General features: G+C 47.0%; 1 protein-coding gene across 1 annotated transcript; it reads right to left on the bottom strand.

Moving 5' to 3' along the window:
- Positions 1-58: 58 nt before the first annotated feature.
- LOC307082174 (RNA binding protein fox-1 homolog 1-like) lies at positions 59-16,017 on the bottom strand (the record flags this gene model as incomplete). Its single annotated transcript, XM_079745655.1, is given in 10 exon segments — positions 59-127; positions 828-867; positions 2,322-2,350; positions 2,352-2,455; positions 3,020-3,064; positions 3,308-3,368; positions 9,512-9,604; positions 11,525-11,578; positions 12,703-12,843; positions 15,940-16,017. Coding segments are annotated over 10 exon segments (714 nt in total).
- Positions 16,018-18,682: the final 2,665 nt, after the last annotated feature.

Genomic DNA, 18,682 nt, shown 5'->3' on the forward strand with positions numbered 1-18,682 from the left:
AGAGAGAGAGAGAGAGAGAGAGGAGAGAGAGAGAGAGAGAGAGAGAGAGCTGCCTATCTCACCTGTCACTGTAAGCAGCAGCTGTGGCAGCAGTAGGCTGGGCGTATCTGTAGGCCGTGTACCCGCCCTAAGGGAATGTGTACATACATGAACACTCAGGGAACGGAATACAAGAGTCAGTACACAAACCTCCAATATACAAAAATATACAGTCATGTATATCATATGACAGATCATCATCAGAAATAGTGTGCAAACAGCAAGACCGGGATCGTAGATTGTATTAGTGGCAATGCAATGACAAATATGTGTCCTGAAGCATGGGCAAAAGCGAGAGCGGGGAGAGAGAGAGAGAGAGAGAGAGAGAGAGAGAGAGAGAGAGAGAGAGAGGAGAGAGAGAGAGAGAGAGAGAGAGAGAGAGAGAGAGAGAGAGAGAGAGAGAGAGAGAGAGAGAGAGAGAGAGAGAGAGAGAGAGAGAGAGAGAGAGAGGATGTCTGGTCCAGTAGAGGCTAATGAGGGTCTGCTCTGATGCCCTTAAACCAGCAGCACAGCGTAGTGTCAGTACCCTGCAGCCTGCTAGGAGGACACACACACACACACACACACACATGAATCCATGCTACGGCCATGTGTTTGTGAGTTGCAATTATTAATAATAATAATTTATTGTACTTATTAAGGGTTAGCTTTCTTTTTCGAGGTGCTTTAAATGGTGTGTGTTGGGGGGGGGGGTTCCCATTGGGTTTGATGATGTGAGGAGGGTTGTCGTGGCGATGGCAGCAGCGTAGGGGTTGGGCGCAGCATGCATTGACATTGTTAATACTTACATAAAGATCTGCCCCATAAAATCCATCCTGGTAAACGACACTGCAACCAACAAACAGAACACTGGTATTAGTGCATGTTCATGTGCATGAGTGCTGGGCTAGCCACCAACCCCCGATCAGCCAGAGGGTGAGTCCAATCAGAGAGGAGAACAAAACATGGGGGCGGAGCTCAAACATGTGATGGTCTGATTGGGCTGGACAACATGGGGGTGGAGCTAGGTAAATGTTGGCTGAAGTTGAAATGATCTCATCACATTTACCCTTTCATACGTCGACGGCGGTGTCAACCATGCAATCCCTCAGCCTACGACCTGAGCTAGGAGGAGCAGCTAGGAGGAGCAGCTAGGAGCAGCAGGAGATCAAACCAGCAACACTCTGGCTGTCCTCCTGAGCCACTGGTCCATGAGAGGAGGGAGGAGGAGGGACATAGGACATCAGTCATTAGCCCTTCCTCCGACCAGTCATTAGCCTTTCTTGCTATCTTTGATAAGCAATCACAGGTCAAAGGTCAAGGTCCCTGGGTAGCCCCCCCCGGGTGTATCGCTGGAGGCGGCTGTGAGCAGAGCGACTCCGAGGCCCCTTGTTGCGACCACATGGTCCCCTGATCTCGGTTATTGAGACACGTCGCATCAGCTCTTCAATAAGATCAAGAAACGAACGGCACAATACAGCCTGTCTTCAGCTGGCTGACAGACACACACACACACACTAACACACACACTTACACAGACAGACAGACACTTGTGTTGTTTGTGTGTGTGTGTTTATGTCTGTGTGTGTGTGTGACTTTATTTACGACACACACACACCTTACGACACACACACAACGTACGACAAACACACACACACACCATGCGACATACACACACACGCACACCGTGCGACACAAACACACAGAAACACACTGTACGACACACACACATACCGTGCCACATAAACACACACAGAAACACCGTACCACATACACACACACAGCGTACGATATACACACACACACACACACAATGTACGACACATACACACACGCCATGCGACACACACACAAAAACACACCGTACGACACACACACATACCGTAGCATATAAACACACACACACACCGTACTACATGCACACACCGTACTACATGCACTCACACACACACATACACCGTACGACTGGTTGGAGCTTAGGTCTCATCCACATGGGCGAAAGCAATCTTTTCCCTCCGTTTTCCTTTGATGCGTTTGAGGAATATCTTCGTAAAGACGGACTCATTGCGAAAACACAACGAGCTGTAGAAACGTTGTAGAACATATTTATTTTCTCTTATCCACATAGGGACCTGTTTTCAAAAAAGTGTTTTGGGGCACGAATCCATCTGGACAGTCGGCCCAAACTCACAAGACTTCTGCGTTTTCCCCAAAAATGGCTTCCGTGTGGACGGGGCCTTAGACAACGACAGACCCACAACCACAACAATGCAGTAAGGCCCAAAGGGGGGGGGGGGTCTCACCCTCCGTAGGCGGGGATATGAGGGGGGGGGGGCGGCGGCCCTGAAGGCGTTGTAGACGGTCCGCCCCCGGCCCCGCAGGTTGGCTCCTCTGAACGCTGCCGCCGCAGTGGCTGCTGGGTAGGGGAAGCCTGGGACTGGAGAGACGGGGGGGGGGGGGTTAATAGTATATACTACACCTGAACAATTCAAAAATAAACTACATCACACTTTTTGCCAGGATTTATTTGTTTTTTAGCGTTGTTTTTTTCGATTTTTTTTTTCCGTTTTTTGATAGCGTATCAATCAAATTGCGCCATTTTAGGAGGTTCACGTGTAGCATATACTAGACATACATATAGAAAGGAGGCAAAGGACAAGAGAGAACAGTGCTAATATATGTGTGTGTGTGTATTAACTCCTGTAGCACCTCTTTGCCAGCATGTGGACCAGCCCCTGTCTGGAACCCGCGTCTGTTGGCCGTTCCCGATGCAGCACCATTCCCCCACACCTCCCCTGATCCCCTGGCAGTGTCTCCTTTCCTTGACCCTGTTTTATGTACGTTCTTTGATGCCTTTTTATGTACGTTCTCTGGGCATATATATATAGGCAAAATCTATAATATAATACATCACCAGCTCACCATCTTTTTCTTTCATTATAAAATGTAAAGTATTTCTTCATCTAGTTCCTGCAAGTGGAACGTAAAAATTTGTCTTTACCTGCATAGAACTCTGGACTGTAGACCACTGGGTTTAGCTTCCAGCCTGGAGAGAGAGAGAGAGAGAGAGAGAGAGAGAGAGAGAGAGAGAGAGAGAGAGAGAGAGAGAGAGAGAGAGAATACACATACTTTTAATGTGCTATAAAACATTTGAAGGACAGTTTTGTTCAACATCACTCGTGTGTTTTGTATTAAAAAAATTCAGAAGAATAATTGAGTACATTCAGGTTTACTTCAAAACATGGAAGTAATGAAGTGAATCCTCCCAGACAGCGTTGGGGCATCTCACCGTTTGCATAGGGGCTGACCGTCTTCTTGTTGGTCATGACCCGGGCCGTCGCATTGTTCACCTGAGGAGACAGCATGCTGTGAGGACGGACACTCAGGGAGTCAGGCTCCATGCACGTCTCCAGGGGCCCAGGGACGACTCCAAGGGCCCTAGGGACGACTTCTATAAGGACATCTCCTAGAGGTAAGTCTCCTAGAGGGAGATCTCCTAGAGGGATGTCTCCTAGGGGCCAAAGGACGACTCCTAGGGCCCGAGGGACGTCTCCTAGGGGCCAAAGGATGAATCCTAGAGGGACGTCTCCTAGGGCCCAAGGGACGACTCCTAGGGGCAGAGGGTCGTCTCTTAGGGGCCGAGGGATGACTCCTAGAGGGAAGTCTCCTAGAGGCCGAGGGAAGTCTCGTAGGGGCCAATGAACGACTCCTAGAGGGACGTCTCCTAGGGAGACGTCTCCTAGAGGCCGAGGGAAGTCTCTTAGGGGCCAATGAACGACTCCTAGAGGGACGTCTCCTAGGGGGACGTCTCCTGCGGCCTAGGGAAGTCTCTTAGGGGCCAATGAACAACTCCTAGAGGGACGTCTCCTAGGGGGACATCTCCTAGAGGCCGAGGGACGTCTCCTTAGGGCCGAGAGGCAACTCCTAGAAGGACACCTCCTAGATGGACGTTTCCTGGAGGGACATTTCCTAGAGGGACGAGGTCTCCCAAGGCCCCAGGGTTCTGAGCTGCTGCTCAGAACATGAGCAGCAGCTCTCATTGGTTGTTACTCAGCAACACGTCCACAGAGAAACAAAACAAGCAAAATCTATTTTCTTTGCTATTTAGTTTTTAACAGTTTATAAACGGCATGCTTCCACCCTTTGAGTGACACATCAGAGAGATTAAACCAATGCGATGGAAGATGAAGAGATGGAAACGAAAAGATGTGAACGCTGATGTTATGATGAATGCACCTTTGGGTGTTTGGAGGAAAGACACAGGAAGAGAAAGGAAATATCATCAAGAGACAATGTCCATTATGCATGTCCTATCTGAGACCAAGCCACATCTGCATTCACACTCAGAACATCAGCCTTCCCAACGTGAATCAAAGGGATGAAGAGAAGCAGAAGAAACAGGACCGGACCAGAGACCGGGTCAGAGCACATGGAGCGAATCATTCATTCAACTGATCAACCAATTAAATCATTCCAGCTTCAAACCATGTGCTTAGGAGGGGTATCTAAGATCATTTACATTTACATTTACATTTAGGGCATTTAGCAGACGCTTTTATCCAAAGCGACTTACAATAAGTGCATTTGTTACAATAAGTACATTTGTCATAAGAAGTGAAACAATATATCGCTGTCGGTACAGTAAAGATGTTCATTGAACCAAGTGCAAGCATTACAATCGCTAGGCTAACCCATTCCCCGTGTAAAGCAACGATAGCAGCTACTGTAGATGCTACACAATTAAGTACCTTGAATAAGTGCAATGTACAAGTGCCAGGAAGTACAACATTCAATGGTGGCTGTGCATTGGTCTATGCAGAGTCGAGATGAACTCTGAACAGGTGAGTTTTGAGTCTTTTGCGGAAGCTGGTGAGCGACTCTGCGGTCCTGACATCGGTAGGGAGCTCGTTCCACCACTGAGGTCCCAAAACAAAAAAAAGTTGTGACTTCGCTGATCGACCTTTGCTGGCTTTTAGCGATGGCGGTACCAGACGTCCAGCTGAGGTAGTTGAACGGAGGGATCGAGCTGGGGTGTGTGGCTTTACTAATGCTTGGAGGTAGGCAGGGGCAGTTCCATCGACTGCCTTGTATGCCAGTACCATCATCTTGAATCTGATGCAAGCTATTACAGGGAGCCAGTGGAGGTCTCGGAAGAGGGGGGTTACATGTGAACAGGTCAGGGTTGATCAGGGTTGCAAAGTCTTCAGGGATGATCAACAAAAGAACAGAAAGAACAGGGAGACAGACGTCCACACCAGGAGCGTCCCTATCAATTGAAAACATTCGGGGCTGTAGCCCAGAAGTTAGAGTCCTTTTAAAACTTTCTCCTCCGAGAAAATTTGAAAATCGGGCTGATGAACATGAAATTGTAACGTAGTTTGAGAAGTAAAGGAAAGACCAATCGTCATGTCTGACTCACGTCGGGGCAGGCCTACTGGGTAGGTTAATGTTTACGTTAAGGATAGGGAAGTGCACCACATACACCAGCAGCCAAAATGAGACATTAGAAAAGCCTGTAGCCAAATAGTCATGCGCCTACCCGATGTCAAGTGGACTGGGTTGAGTTCACTCTGCGGGTCTCCTGAATCTGTGCAAACTAGAGCAGCACTAAACCGCAATATCGACGTGCTGGGCTATGCATAGAGAATCAAATTTGCGTAATTTTGCAACAAATTATTCTAAACCTGCCCATAAATGTCCAAGTCAGAATTTAGCGTTTTTCACTGGCTACAATATTGCATCGGTCAGTTGTCAAATTTGCTGAACAAAATGTTAAACTTCAATAATTGTTCATAGTCAACTTATATAGTCCATTTATTTAAGCTCTCAACAGCATAGCCATACAGCTTCGCCACATCGGCGGGAAAACACGGCACACGCAAAGTACATCCATGGAACCAGCCGTAAAAACCAGTCTGCATGAATCGTATGACAACTGGATGGCAGGGGATGCGGACAAGGAATACACCGCAGGGGGGAACATGAGAGCCCCAGCTCGCCGCATACTAGTAGCCTGGGTGCTTAAAGCGTGGAACAAGCTGGATACGGAGCGGGTAAAAAACTCCTTAAAAGTGTGTGTGTGTGTGTGTGTGTGTGTGTGTGTGTGTGTGTGTGTGTGTGTGTGTGTGCGTGCGTGCGTGTTCAGGCTTTATTCGATTGCCTGGTAAATATGTACGGTAATATTATTCATACTGGATTAAATAATACATTTGATAGTATTTCCCATCTTTGCTGAGCAAGAGTTTTGTTCGAAGTTCAGTGATAGAAAAAAATAAAAGCCTGGGCTATTGAAGTTTTACGGTACCACTATCATGCACCTACCCGATGTCAAGTGGACCGGGTTGAATTCACTGCGTGTCTCTCTTCTTACATCCATCTTACCAAAGATATTTTATTACTGTCCTTCTCAACACACTCTGATCTCATTAAAAGGCTAGCAGCACGAAACACCATCAGCGATGAAATGCGCTATGCAGTGTTGTGCCTGAACGCGTTCATTGAACGATAGGTCATGAACTCGTTCATATTTTGGGCGAACGTGAACTGAACGTACTGTATTACTGCCTGATGAACATTACTGTGAACTCGTTCATTCTGGTGTCTGTGAACGGCACGCTCACTTGGTGTAACTTCTGTGGCAACCCCACGCCGGAGGACTGGGAGGAAACCAGTCAACGCACGGAACAGCGCCCCCTCCATGGACAAGTAGTGCAAGGGAGATACATCCCTTCCAACACGGCTGGAACCGCCCTGCAATCAAGCAGGCACAGACGATCAGGGGGAGTGAGATCACCTGGGGGAAGGCGGCGGCAGGAGGGCATTAAAGGCCGAGCACACGGCAGTCAAGGTACGAGACGCAGGGGTGAGACTGACATGATGTTGTCCTGACCTATGGAATACTTTCCCCCAGGAATAGCGAAAGGACGCCGGGAGCAGCATCCACGCCGGACACCAGGACGGGCCCGGCCGGAGACCCTACCCCCCCCCCCCCCCCCCCCCCCCCTTTTCCCCATAGCGGAAGTAACCTCGGTTGATTTATGATTTTCCTTATTCCCCTGAGCGGTCCTCCAATAAAAACCCTCGTTCCGACACCAGGCTTGCGCATACTTTATTGGGGAGCACAGCCCCCGACCACCGGGTTTGCCACACTTCGTTCAATATGGGGGTTATTTGTTTATCAACACAGCGGATGCGCGCGCAGCTCGCCATGTTGTTTGACCGGTTGCCATGGTAATCTCCGTGTGATTAATTTGCCGTTGCGGGGTTGCCAGTTTACTGTTACATTAAACTGTAATCAGAAAACGCGGTTATATGCTATAGACCCTATAGTATCTGTCGTATAAAGGCTGGGACGAATTTCAAATTATAAATATGTACACTTTATTTTGAAAGTATAGACCGGCGCAATTCCCATTGAAACGAATGGCGCGGTGATTATTCTTCAAAACGAGAGCTGTTAAATTGTGGAAAATGAATTAAACTGTAATTTGACAAGGCGGTTATATGCTTTAGACCCTAGAGTATCTGTGGTATAAAGGCTGAGACGAATTTCGAATTATAAATATGTACAATCCATAATGTTAGCTCTCTGGCTCATAGCTCAGCGGATTAGAATACCTCATAGAATCATTGCTTGTTGGCCGGAAACGGAAAGGGGGGCTGTTCACGTTTGGTTGTAGTCTTTTCGCTCGGTTCTCCGTCTCATCAGTAGGGCTAGAACCGAGCGAAAAGTCTACAACCAAACGTGAACACCCCCCTTTCCGTTTCCGGCCAACGAGCAATGAGTCTTACAACATAAATCAATGGGATTTACAAAATGCGCTAAATGTGCAATAAAACACGATAGCGACTGTATTTCGCTACGATACTTGATTCAACCACTCTATTTCATCCTAGACAAACCACAAAGGGGGCTCAATGTTCAAAATAACAGAAAAAACGAATAGCTCATAGCAACATATTGAAAAAAAGAACTATGAACTAGTTCATTTTTTAGAACTGTGAACTTAGTTAAAAATTTTGAATTATGAACGTTTAACTGAACTAGTTCATTTAAAAGTTTGTGAACTGAACTTTGAACTAGTTCACATAGAAACTGAACTTTCCCAACACTGGCGCTATGCAGAGAAGAAAGAATAGCGAAGTTGAATTTTTGTGAAGTTATTCTAAATCTGCGCATGTATAGACACTTCAGAATTTTGTTGTTTTCACTCACTACAATGTTGCATCTGTGGCTGCTGGTAATTCAACCACAAAGAAGTAAACTCTGCGGGGCTATTTTCAGCATTATGTTTTTGTTTTTTTTGACGGCACCGCGATCCGGGGCTATAACCAAAAGATCCGGGGCTATAGCCTCGAATGCCCAGGTCTAACAACGCGCCCGGTCCACACGCTCACAGAGCGAGAGACAAGGTGCAGACTGGTTCTCACTCCTCTCTCGCTCTCAGCTCACAGAGTGCTCAAACACACGTCGGCACGACGGAAAACATACACATGTGTTTATAAACCAAATCATATGGCATGAACCCAGCCACAATCCATAAGAACAAAAACAGTCAAACGTGGCAAAGCTTCACGGGGGGAGGAGGTGCTGGCAGGAAGGCTCACTTCACACTTACCATTCCCAAGCCTTTATGTTATTTTGGCCTTGCCCACTTGTTTGCCTACTGTAACCATGGTAACTGTGTTGAGTGGGTGAAGAGGGTGGGGGCGCTATACAAGCTAATGTTGGATGAAACGGTGGAAAAGTGGGAGATGAGAAAGGGATGAGCAGCATCTTACTCAGGCGGAAAAATAATTCTAGATGTATTCAGTATTTCAGCTCTCAACAGACACACTGACAGAGCTCACAGGTTGGGTCAGATAAAACAGTCATCGCTTTCTGCTTATTCTCATCAAAACATAGACATTTCCTTTGGAATGTTGCTTGAGAATCTGCTGCTGAAACCGAAATATGAGAGTAAAGAGTCAGCATGAGGACAAGAGAGATTCAGTGGTTGATTTCCGTTCAGAGTGAGCCTGAGAGACATACTAACATGTCCTTAAGAGGAAAGGTTTCTCATTGGATTCATTCTCCTGTTTTTAAGCATTAGCAAACTTTAATCTCTTTTCGAAGAAAGTCCCTCAAATGTGTATTTTAATCATTTCTTCGGGGACCGGGTTCAGGAGCCGCAACTCTCTCTGGGGGGTTAGATTTATGAGTTATTGCACAGTACAGTCCAGACAGTATTGGATGTTAATGTTAACAGGGGACATGTTGCACTGAGCCGCTGGTTTGAGTTGCAGGTGGGTCGAGGTTCTCAACACCACGATGTCACTGAAGTGTGCTTTTGATGCCGTAAAGCACACACAAACAAACACAAATATACACACACATATACATTCAAACGCACACATACAAACACACAAATATACACCCAAACACACACACACACACACACACACACACACACACACACACACAGCAGTCAAAAGGGGTAAAAAAAAGACCCACCTCTATTTTGCGTCCCTCGACCACGGTGGCGTGCAGCCTCTCCCGGGCGCGGTCTGCATCGGCGATGAGTTCAAAGGTCACGAAACCGAAGCCCTGAGGGACGGATCACAGAGGGACGGACCACAGAGGGACCGACCACAGAGGGACGGATCACAGAGGGACGGATCACAGAGGGACGGACCACAGAGGGACCACAGAGGGACGGATCACAGAGGGACCGACCACAGAGGGACGGACCACAGGGGGACCACAGAGGGACGGATCACAGAGGGACGGATCACAGAGGGACGGACCACAGGGGGACCACAGAGGGACGGATCACAGAGGGACGGACCACAGAGGGACGGACCACAGAGGGACCACAGAGGGACGGATCACAGAGGGACGGATCACAGAGGGACCAAAGAGGGACGGATCACAGAGGGACGGATCACAGAGGGACCAAAGAGGGACGGGACCACAGAGGGACCACAGAGGGACCACAGAGGGAGCACAGAGGGACGGGACCACAGAGGGACCACAGAGGGACCACAGAGGGACGGGACCACAGAGGGACCACAGAGGGACCACAGAGGGACCACAGAGTGACCAAAGAGGGATGTGACCACAGAGGGACTGGGTGAGGTAACCTTCAGACCAGTTCACCCAGAACATCAAACTGGGTTACCAAAGTCCTTCTGAGAACTTCTTGACCAATAGGCCGATTACAATTCATTTTAAGATTTTAGAACTCATGAAAACATTGGAATAAAATTGCTTAACATGTCCTGCCTTGGAAAGATAATCCTAAACTAGAAGATAGAACCAGGATAATCCTAAACTAGAAGATGGAACCAGGATAATCCTAAACTAGAATATGGAATCAGGATAATCCTAAACAAGAAGATAGAAAAAGGATAATCCTAAACTAGAAGATAGAACCAGGATAATCCTGAACAAGAAGATATAACCAGGATAATCCTAAACTAGAATATGAAACCAGGATAATCCTGGACAAGAAGATAGAACCAGGATAATCCTAAACTAGAAGATAGAACCAGGATAATCCCTAGGTTCTACTTAGGGCTCAGATCAGACACGTAACGACAGAAGATCACTAAAGAAGTCCGGTCAACTGCGACTTTTACTTCAAACATTGTAATCAGATTAATAATAATATTACTTTTAATAAGTAATCAGGGTTCTAAATTAACTTTTTTGATTACCAGCCAATTTGGCTGGTAATTTTCTAAAGTTACCAGCCAATCAGAATTTCCACTAGCCAAATTTTTTCCGGTTCATTTTCCCATTTAATCCTGAAGCTCTCCTGACGACTCTAGGCACTCTCATGGTCCTTTACAGCCTCGACTTCAAAATTATTCGTTCCCAAACACGCAATTGTTTGTTTTGTTTTTTTCTTTTGCGTACATGCGGCAGTCCTTACAAAACATAACGATATTTTCGTGATCAAACACAAGCAATTCACGACCCGTCAGCCATTTGGAATTGAACTTTTTTTTTTGCGTTTTGCACGCATTGTTGTTTATATTCTCAATCTCATCCCCTGCCTCCTTCCTCTTATCGCCCCCAGACGTCTGTCCAACCAACCAACGCCGCATTTAGTTTAAGTTTAGGCTACTTTTTAATTTACTTTAGCTAGCTCTCTCCCTTCTTTTGATAGTTTCTGCTCCGTTGATTAATTTTTCTTCTTCGTGTTTTCTGTTTCCATGGTTTCTTGCGCTGGTTGGTTGCACTGCCTGAGCACAGCCAATGGTCGTCTTATACGTCATCACGTAGCATCACGACAGTGTTCATGGTAAATTAAGTCAGTACTTCCCAGGGAGCAAGAACAGTAGAGCGGCTCTGACTGACATGATTGCCTCATGCATCACCGGCCAAACTGGCTAGTAAGTTTGTATTAACACCCCTCAAAATGATTTTTAACCCACATTTTGCGGGTTGGCGGGTGTTAATTTAGAACTCTGAGTGTAATTACATGACAGCTAGGTTCAGACACAGAGGAGGGATTCTTACCTTGGAGCCGCGCTCGTTAAAGATGATTTCCACATCTAAGATTTTGCCAAATTGCTGAAACCGAAAAAGAAAGGAAAAAAGACAATAAGTGAATAATATATGGAAACATATATGGTGGCTCCTAGGGGAAACATTTATGGTGTGTTCCCGAATCCTCGGACACCAGCCTTCCGAGTTGCACTTTTGACGTAATTTCCGGTCTCGGAGCATTTATAGCATTTCTGTTCGTCTTAAGCCTCTTTAGCAAACCAGCCAGAAAACAAACAACACAACATTGCATTATATTGCACGCACAGCATGACCGTGCAATGCATAAATTGGTGACCGGAATAAAGTAGCAATGTAATCAAGTGTGTAAAAGCATTTAAAATCAACATTAAAATGACCAACGTGGTACAAATACAAAGAAAAGAAATCTCTTCACGGGCGCAGCCATTTTTGCTCTGAGCGTCATAACTGTTCTCGGTCTACTCTCAGAATCCCGAGAGATGAAGACAAAAAGGGGCCGTGCCTCCAAGAAATGCCGCAAGAAAGCTGTGAGATTTCCCGACTTCCGAATCGGAAGGCTGGCATCCGAGGATTCAGGAACACACTATTGGAGGAGGCCCCTATAGGAAACACTAAGAGGGGGCACCTAGAGGAAACACTTAGAGGGGCCCTCTAGAGGAAACACATAGAGGGGCCCTCTAGAGGAAACACTTAGAGGGGCCCTCTAGAGGAAACACTTAGAGGGGCCCTCTAGAGGAAACACTTAGAGGGGCCCTCTAGAGGAAACACTTAGAGGGGGCCCCTAGAGGAAACACTTAGAGGGGGCCCCTAGAGGAAACACTTAGAGGGGCCCTCTAGAGGAAACACTTAGAGGGGCCCTCTAGAGGAAACACTTAGAGGGGCCCTCTAGAGGAAACACTTAGAGTGGGCCCGTAGAGGAAACACTTAGAGGGGGCCGCTAGAGGAAACACTTAGAGGGGCCCTCTAGAGGAAACACTTAGAGGGGCCCTCTAGAGGAAACACTTAGAGGGGGCCCCTAGAGGAAACACTTAGAGGGGGCCCCTAGAGGAAACACTTAGAGGGGGCCCCTAGAGGAAACACTTAAAGGCGGCCCCTCAGGTCGATGAAAAGTGTTGTTAGACCAGCGGCCCCCACCTGGAGGTCAGAGGTCACTAGGGGCTTGTACTCACGCCAAACATCTGCCTGAGATCGGGGTCCCTGAACCTGAAGGGGATGTTGGAGACGTGGAGCCTCTTTGGCGGAGCCTTACAGTCGCTGCTCTCCGAGGGGGTCTGGGTGTGGAGGTCCGACGGCAGCGCCTCCTCTGTCTGCTGCAGGGGGAGCACAGTACCAGGGATTAGACCAGGGAACCATACAGTACCAGGGATTAGACCAGGGAACCACACAGTACCAGGGATTAGACCAGGGAACCATACAGTACCAGGGATTAGACCAGGGAACCACACAGTACCAGGGATTAGACCAGGGAACCACACAGTACCAGGGATTAGGCCAGGGAACCACAAAGTACCAGGGATTAGACCAGGGATTAGACAAGGGAAACACACAGTACCATGGATTAGATCAGGGATTAGACCAGGGAACAACAAACTGTACAAGGAATTAGACCAGGGAACCAGAGAGTACCAGGGATTAGACCAGGGAACCACACAGTACCAGGGATTAGACCAGGGAACCACACAGTACCAGGGATTAGACCAGGGAACCACAGACTACCAGGGATTCGACCAAGGAACCACACTGTACCAGGGAATAGACCAGGGAACCACACAGTACCAGGGATTAGACCGACCAGGGAACCACACAGTACCACGGACAAGACCAGGGAACAAAACAGTAGCAGGGATAAAATCAGGGATAAAACCAGGGATTAGACCAGGGAACAACACAGTACCAGGGATTAGACGAGGGAACAACACAGTACCAGGGATTTGACCAGGGATTAGACCAGGGAGCCATACAATACCAGGTATTATAAAGAGGAAGAACACATTACCAGGGATTAGACCAGGGAACAACACAGTACCAGGGATTAGACCAGGGAACAACACAGTATCAGGGGTAAAACCAGGCATTAGACCGGGGCACAAAACAGTACCAGGGATTAGACCAGGGATTAGACCAGGGAACTACACTGTACCAGGGATTAGACCAGGGAACCACACATACCAGGAATTAGACCAGGGAACAACACAGTACCAGGAATTAGACCAGGGATTAGACCAGGGAACTATACAGTACCAGAGATTAGACCAGGGATTAGACCAGGGAACAGCACAGTACAAGGGATTAGACCAGGGAACCACACAGTACCAGGGTTTAGACCAGGGAACAAGCAGGTAGTTCAATCCAAAGCACTGATGCAGAGACTGCAGTATGTTATCGGTTAAACTCGATTCAAAGATCATTTCGATAAAAATTAACTTTATAGTACCAAATTTAAATGTCACTTATTATAGACTCTATAATAAGTGACATTTGTATTTACATCCAAACCAGAACTGAGATGTAAACTTTTGAATATGGCCCTCCTGTTGTCCCTCTACATGGAAAATGTAAAATAATTATTCTATTCAACAGTAACAGTAAGGGCATTTAGTAACAGTAAATTCAAGAGTAAAAAAATCTGTGCTCCACATCTGACACCAGATCTGACAGCAGATTTGACACCAGAACTGTCACCCGATCTGGCACCAGATCTGGCACCAGATCCCTGTCCTTCCACATTTCACATGGAAGGAGGTTCTCTTTATGATATGTGTCTCAAACACTCCCATAAGGAGTCATCAGAACACGAGTGATATTGAAGATATTCCTAAACCATGATGGGGAAGGAGATGCTCTCCTCCACCTTCTAGAGTCTGGTAAACAAGGCGTTGCCATGGTTCTCCACATCACGCCCTCCTTCTCTTCTGCCTCAACTTAATGGAAACACTTTTTTAAAACTCACACAGCCCTGTGTCCTTTAAAACTTTAAAACTAGAAGTCTCCACTCGTAGAAATCCATTCGAAAATTTAACTAAATAATTACATTTCGATAAACAAGAAAATAGTGACGAGTCTTATTGCCTTAAAGGATAAAGAAGCGTGAATACATTCAGGTAAAAGTAAAATGCCAATTAAAAAGGCACAGAATGACTGGGAGAAAGATGGATGCTTTCTGACAGTCAAAGGTCAACTCAACTTATCAACGTGAAGCGTTTGATATACCTTTATAACTTTATCATACAATCACACACACACACACACACACACACACACAAAGAAAAAGACAGGGGCAACTACATTTCCAGAGTGCGGAGGGAGGGGTGTGAGCTCAATGAAGCCCGATGAGGTAATTCTTCTTGGATGATCCTGTACACACACACACACACACACACACACACACACACACACACACACACACACACACACACACACACACACACACACACACACAACGACACACACACACACACACACACAACCACACCCACACACACACACACTTTGCAGGTTTAGAGACAGAGAGAAAATAATGAGAGAGACAGTGAGAGAAAGGGAGGAGAAAGAGAGAGAGAGCTGAACGAGAGACAAAAAAAAGTTCTGCAAATCACTGAACACTTGAGCGATTCATTACGTTTAAAAAGAACAGGAGGAACATAGAGAGGAAGAGAGAGAGAGAAATGGAGAGACAAGAGGGAGAAAGAGAGGTAGAGAGATAGGGAGACATAGAGGTAGGAAGGAGAGTGAGGAAGGAGAAGAAGCGGGAGAAGGTGAGGGAGAGGGAGAAGGAGAGGGAGAGAGAAAGAGAGAGGAAGGTAGGAAGGAGAAGGAGAGGGAGAGTGTAGAGTGTAAGAAAAGAAAGCAAACAAAAAGAGAGCTAAGAGAAGGGCTGGTGTGTGTGTGTGTGTGTATGTGTGTGTGTGTGTGTGTGTGTGTGTGTGTGTGTGTATGTGTGTGTGTGTGTGTGTGTGTGTGTGTGTATGTGTGTGTGTGGGTGGGTGTGTGACTTGGAGACAAAAAGGCTGACGTGGGTGGGGGGGTGATGAGATTTCCAGATGTACTTTTTTTCCCTCCCCCAGAGAGAGAGAGACACAGAGTGAGAGAGAGAGAGAGAGTTGTGTTTGGACCATAAGGAGCTGGAGTCGCTGTAGAGGCCGAGGGTTGCAGACTAAAAACGCAAGTATTAAAAACAACAACAGCAGAAACGGCTTAAAACTGCTTAATATACTGCACACACACACACACACACACACACACACACACACACACACACACACACACACACACACACACACACACACACACACACACACACACAAAGATTTAGATCAGCGTGTTGTGACCTCCGACCGAGCTAGATATCTATATCTATAGATCTTTAGATCTATAGATATAGATACGATGAGTAGGGAGCTGGTTACCGTGGCGATGCCGGCCACCACCCCGCCGGCTCTCTCCGGCGCCCCCGTGTCTCCGAGGCTCTGTGGCGGGGGGTACATGCTGAGCTCCCTCCCGGGCGACGGCCCCCCCACGTACTCTGGCTGCACCCCCGAGTGGGGGTGGGGGTGAGAGGTGGCGTACTCGGGGAGGGGGAGGCCGCCCTGGGACTGGGAGGGGGGTGCGTACTGGGCAGTGGGGTAGGCCTGGGCCATGGAGGGGTCCGGGGGGGCCGCTGCGTCCTGCGGACCCTGCGGACAGAGAGAGTTCAGAGGTCAGAGGTCAGCAGTCAGGGGCGTGGGGGCCAAAGCGTGGATCAGGTGATGATGCTTCAAATCATCGTAGGGGCGGTGGTGGTGTGGGGTCCCGGAAGCTGTGCGCCATTGATTCACACAGCAAATACACCATACCATGTGACACCAAAGACATACATGTGACACCATGTGACACCTTCTAACACCATGTGACACCACGTGACACCATGTAACACCACGGGCCCTATTTTAACGGTCTGAAACGCAAGTGAGAAGCGCCAAGCGCAAGTAACTTTGTGGGCAGTTCTATGGCGATGTCGCTAGTTTACCAGCGCAAAGAATGACTCTTGCGCCCGGCGCTAATCTAAAAAGGGTTAGGCTGAAGTAGCCTAATTACCCGTAGGTGTGGTTTGGGCGTAGCGTGCAATAAACCAATGAGAGTGCCAGCTCCCATCCCCTTTAAGAGCCATGAGTGCATTCGAATCTGACAAGTTGATATTTTGACAGCGCGTCTGCAGTCTCCATGAGACAGATGCACATGAATTTCAAACTTCAAATGGCTCAGTTTATGGCCAAATAATACGGCCTGATTCACACATGGAATAAGGTTTTCTTCCACAACTTCAGAAATAGTCCTCAAATAAATTTCGGCAAAGAAAACTTATATGATATAACACATGATATGTGGTAACTGTGGTCCTATTTAATGATGAACGCAATACATTATAAACATTGTTTTTTATCATTATTGTATGCATTATCGTTTTCGACTTGTGTTCCTAATATGCATGTGTCCCCCAGTTAATATACATTGCCATGGACTGTATTATGCGTTACGTGTTTAGTTTGAGTGTGTTTAAACAGATGGACGCACACACACGCGCCCGCATTCATTAATTATTTTACACATACACACACGTGCGCCCGCATTCATTCATTCTTTTTAACACTCACTCGCGGTAAAACAATGTTTTCTCACAATCAAATACTCATTAATCCTAAAAGTTATGGGCATGTACACAATGTCTGTGTCAAGAAAATATGTGTTTGCTGTACGGTGCAGATGCATTGATTTAAAAGCACAACTTATTACCGCTGTATCAGCTGTTCTTTCCCAAATAATGTACCAAGAATGTGTGGCTAGGTAGATGAGAGAAGCAAAGTGTATGCGCGAGGTGCATGCGCCCTTAAAATAGCATCTGAACAACGCGCCACTGACTTTAAACCAGGTATTTCCTGGTTTGTGGCGCAAGTGGTTTCTGAAACTGCAAAATAGCACCAGGGAATGTTTGCGCCAGAACACTCCTCCTCCTTTTGCCAAACCGCCCTTTGGGCCGCAAGATCATTCCCTAATTTTCTGACTCGTGGCGCAGGAGGGAAAAGAACTCCTCACCAATTGCAAACTAGCAACGACACATGCACCAGTGATTGAGTCAATTGCGCCGGATGCAAGATAGGGCCCCGTGTGTGACACACTACACCTCACACAATCAGCATGAATTCTTCATTGCACAAGTCCCGTTTCCGCGGGCTGTTAAGGACGTATTCCTGTCCCCCTCTGGGTTCATCAGCAGATACTTAGTTAATCGCCGTTAACTAGCTCAACAAAACCTGAGAGTCACCAGGTAATTCAGACACTGGTGTACTCACTCTCCTCTCAAACCATCAGAGGCTGAAGCTCCACTCCTCCACCAGGTACTGATGTTCAATTACGGTCTGAACAATTAGAGACGTGATTAAGAAGAGCCTGACGAGGACACTTCAGTCAGCTACACACGCACACACACAGGGTCAAACACACACACACACACACAAACACACACACACACGCACACGCACACACAAATGTACTTATTGTAAGTCGCTTTGTATAAAAGCGTCTGCTAAATGCCCTAAATGCGGAGAGGAAAACTTGACGCATGAACGCAAAATGAACGAAATAAAGACTCTACTGGTGCCTGGTGGAAATGTTCCCTGAAGGAATTTGGTCCGTGAAGGAATTTGAGGAAATTCATGCAAATGTTCAAAGGTTATTATCTGATGTAATAATGGAACATGAAAGAATGAACTGGTATGAGCCAAAGATGTCTACATTCAGGAATTTTCTAAAGGATGTGGAAATGTGGAATAAACCGGACCCTCAAAGGCTCATTGGGCCACAGGACAGCATTTCGAATGCATCAAGAACCTCAGGGAAAACAAAATCAATGACTTCTTCAGTTTCCTCAGCCCGCATTTAAGTGGCTGCAGACAGAGCGGCTCTCCTAGCCCAGGCAGCAGGCCATAAAGCAAAGCATGAACTACAAATGGAGGAGGCTCAATTGCAATCTAAAATGGAGCGAATGATACTGGAGATAAGCCTGGCCGAATCCGATGCAAGATTGAGAGTTCTGGAAAATGGGGAGCCTTATGCAAAACCTCCCCAATCGTATCAACCACAAACACAACATGATGCCATGAATGAATATCTGGA

The sequence above is a fragment of the Pollachius pollachius genome (genome assembly GCF_949987615.1).
Source record: "Pollachius pollachius genome assembly, chromosome: 11".
NCBI classification, from domain to species: domain Eukaryota; kingdom Metazoa; phylum Chordata; class Actinopteri; order Gadiformes; family Gadidae; genus Pollachius; species Pollachius pollachius.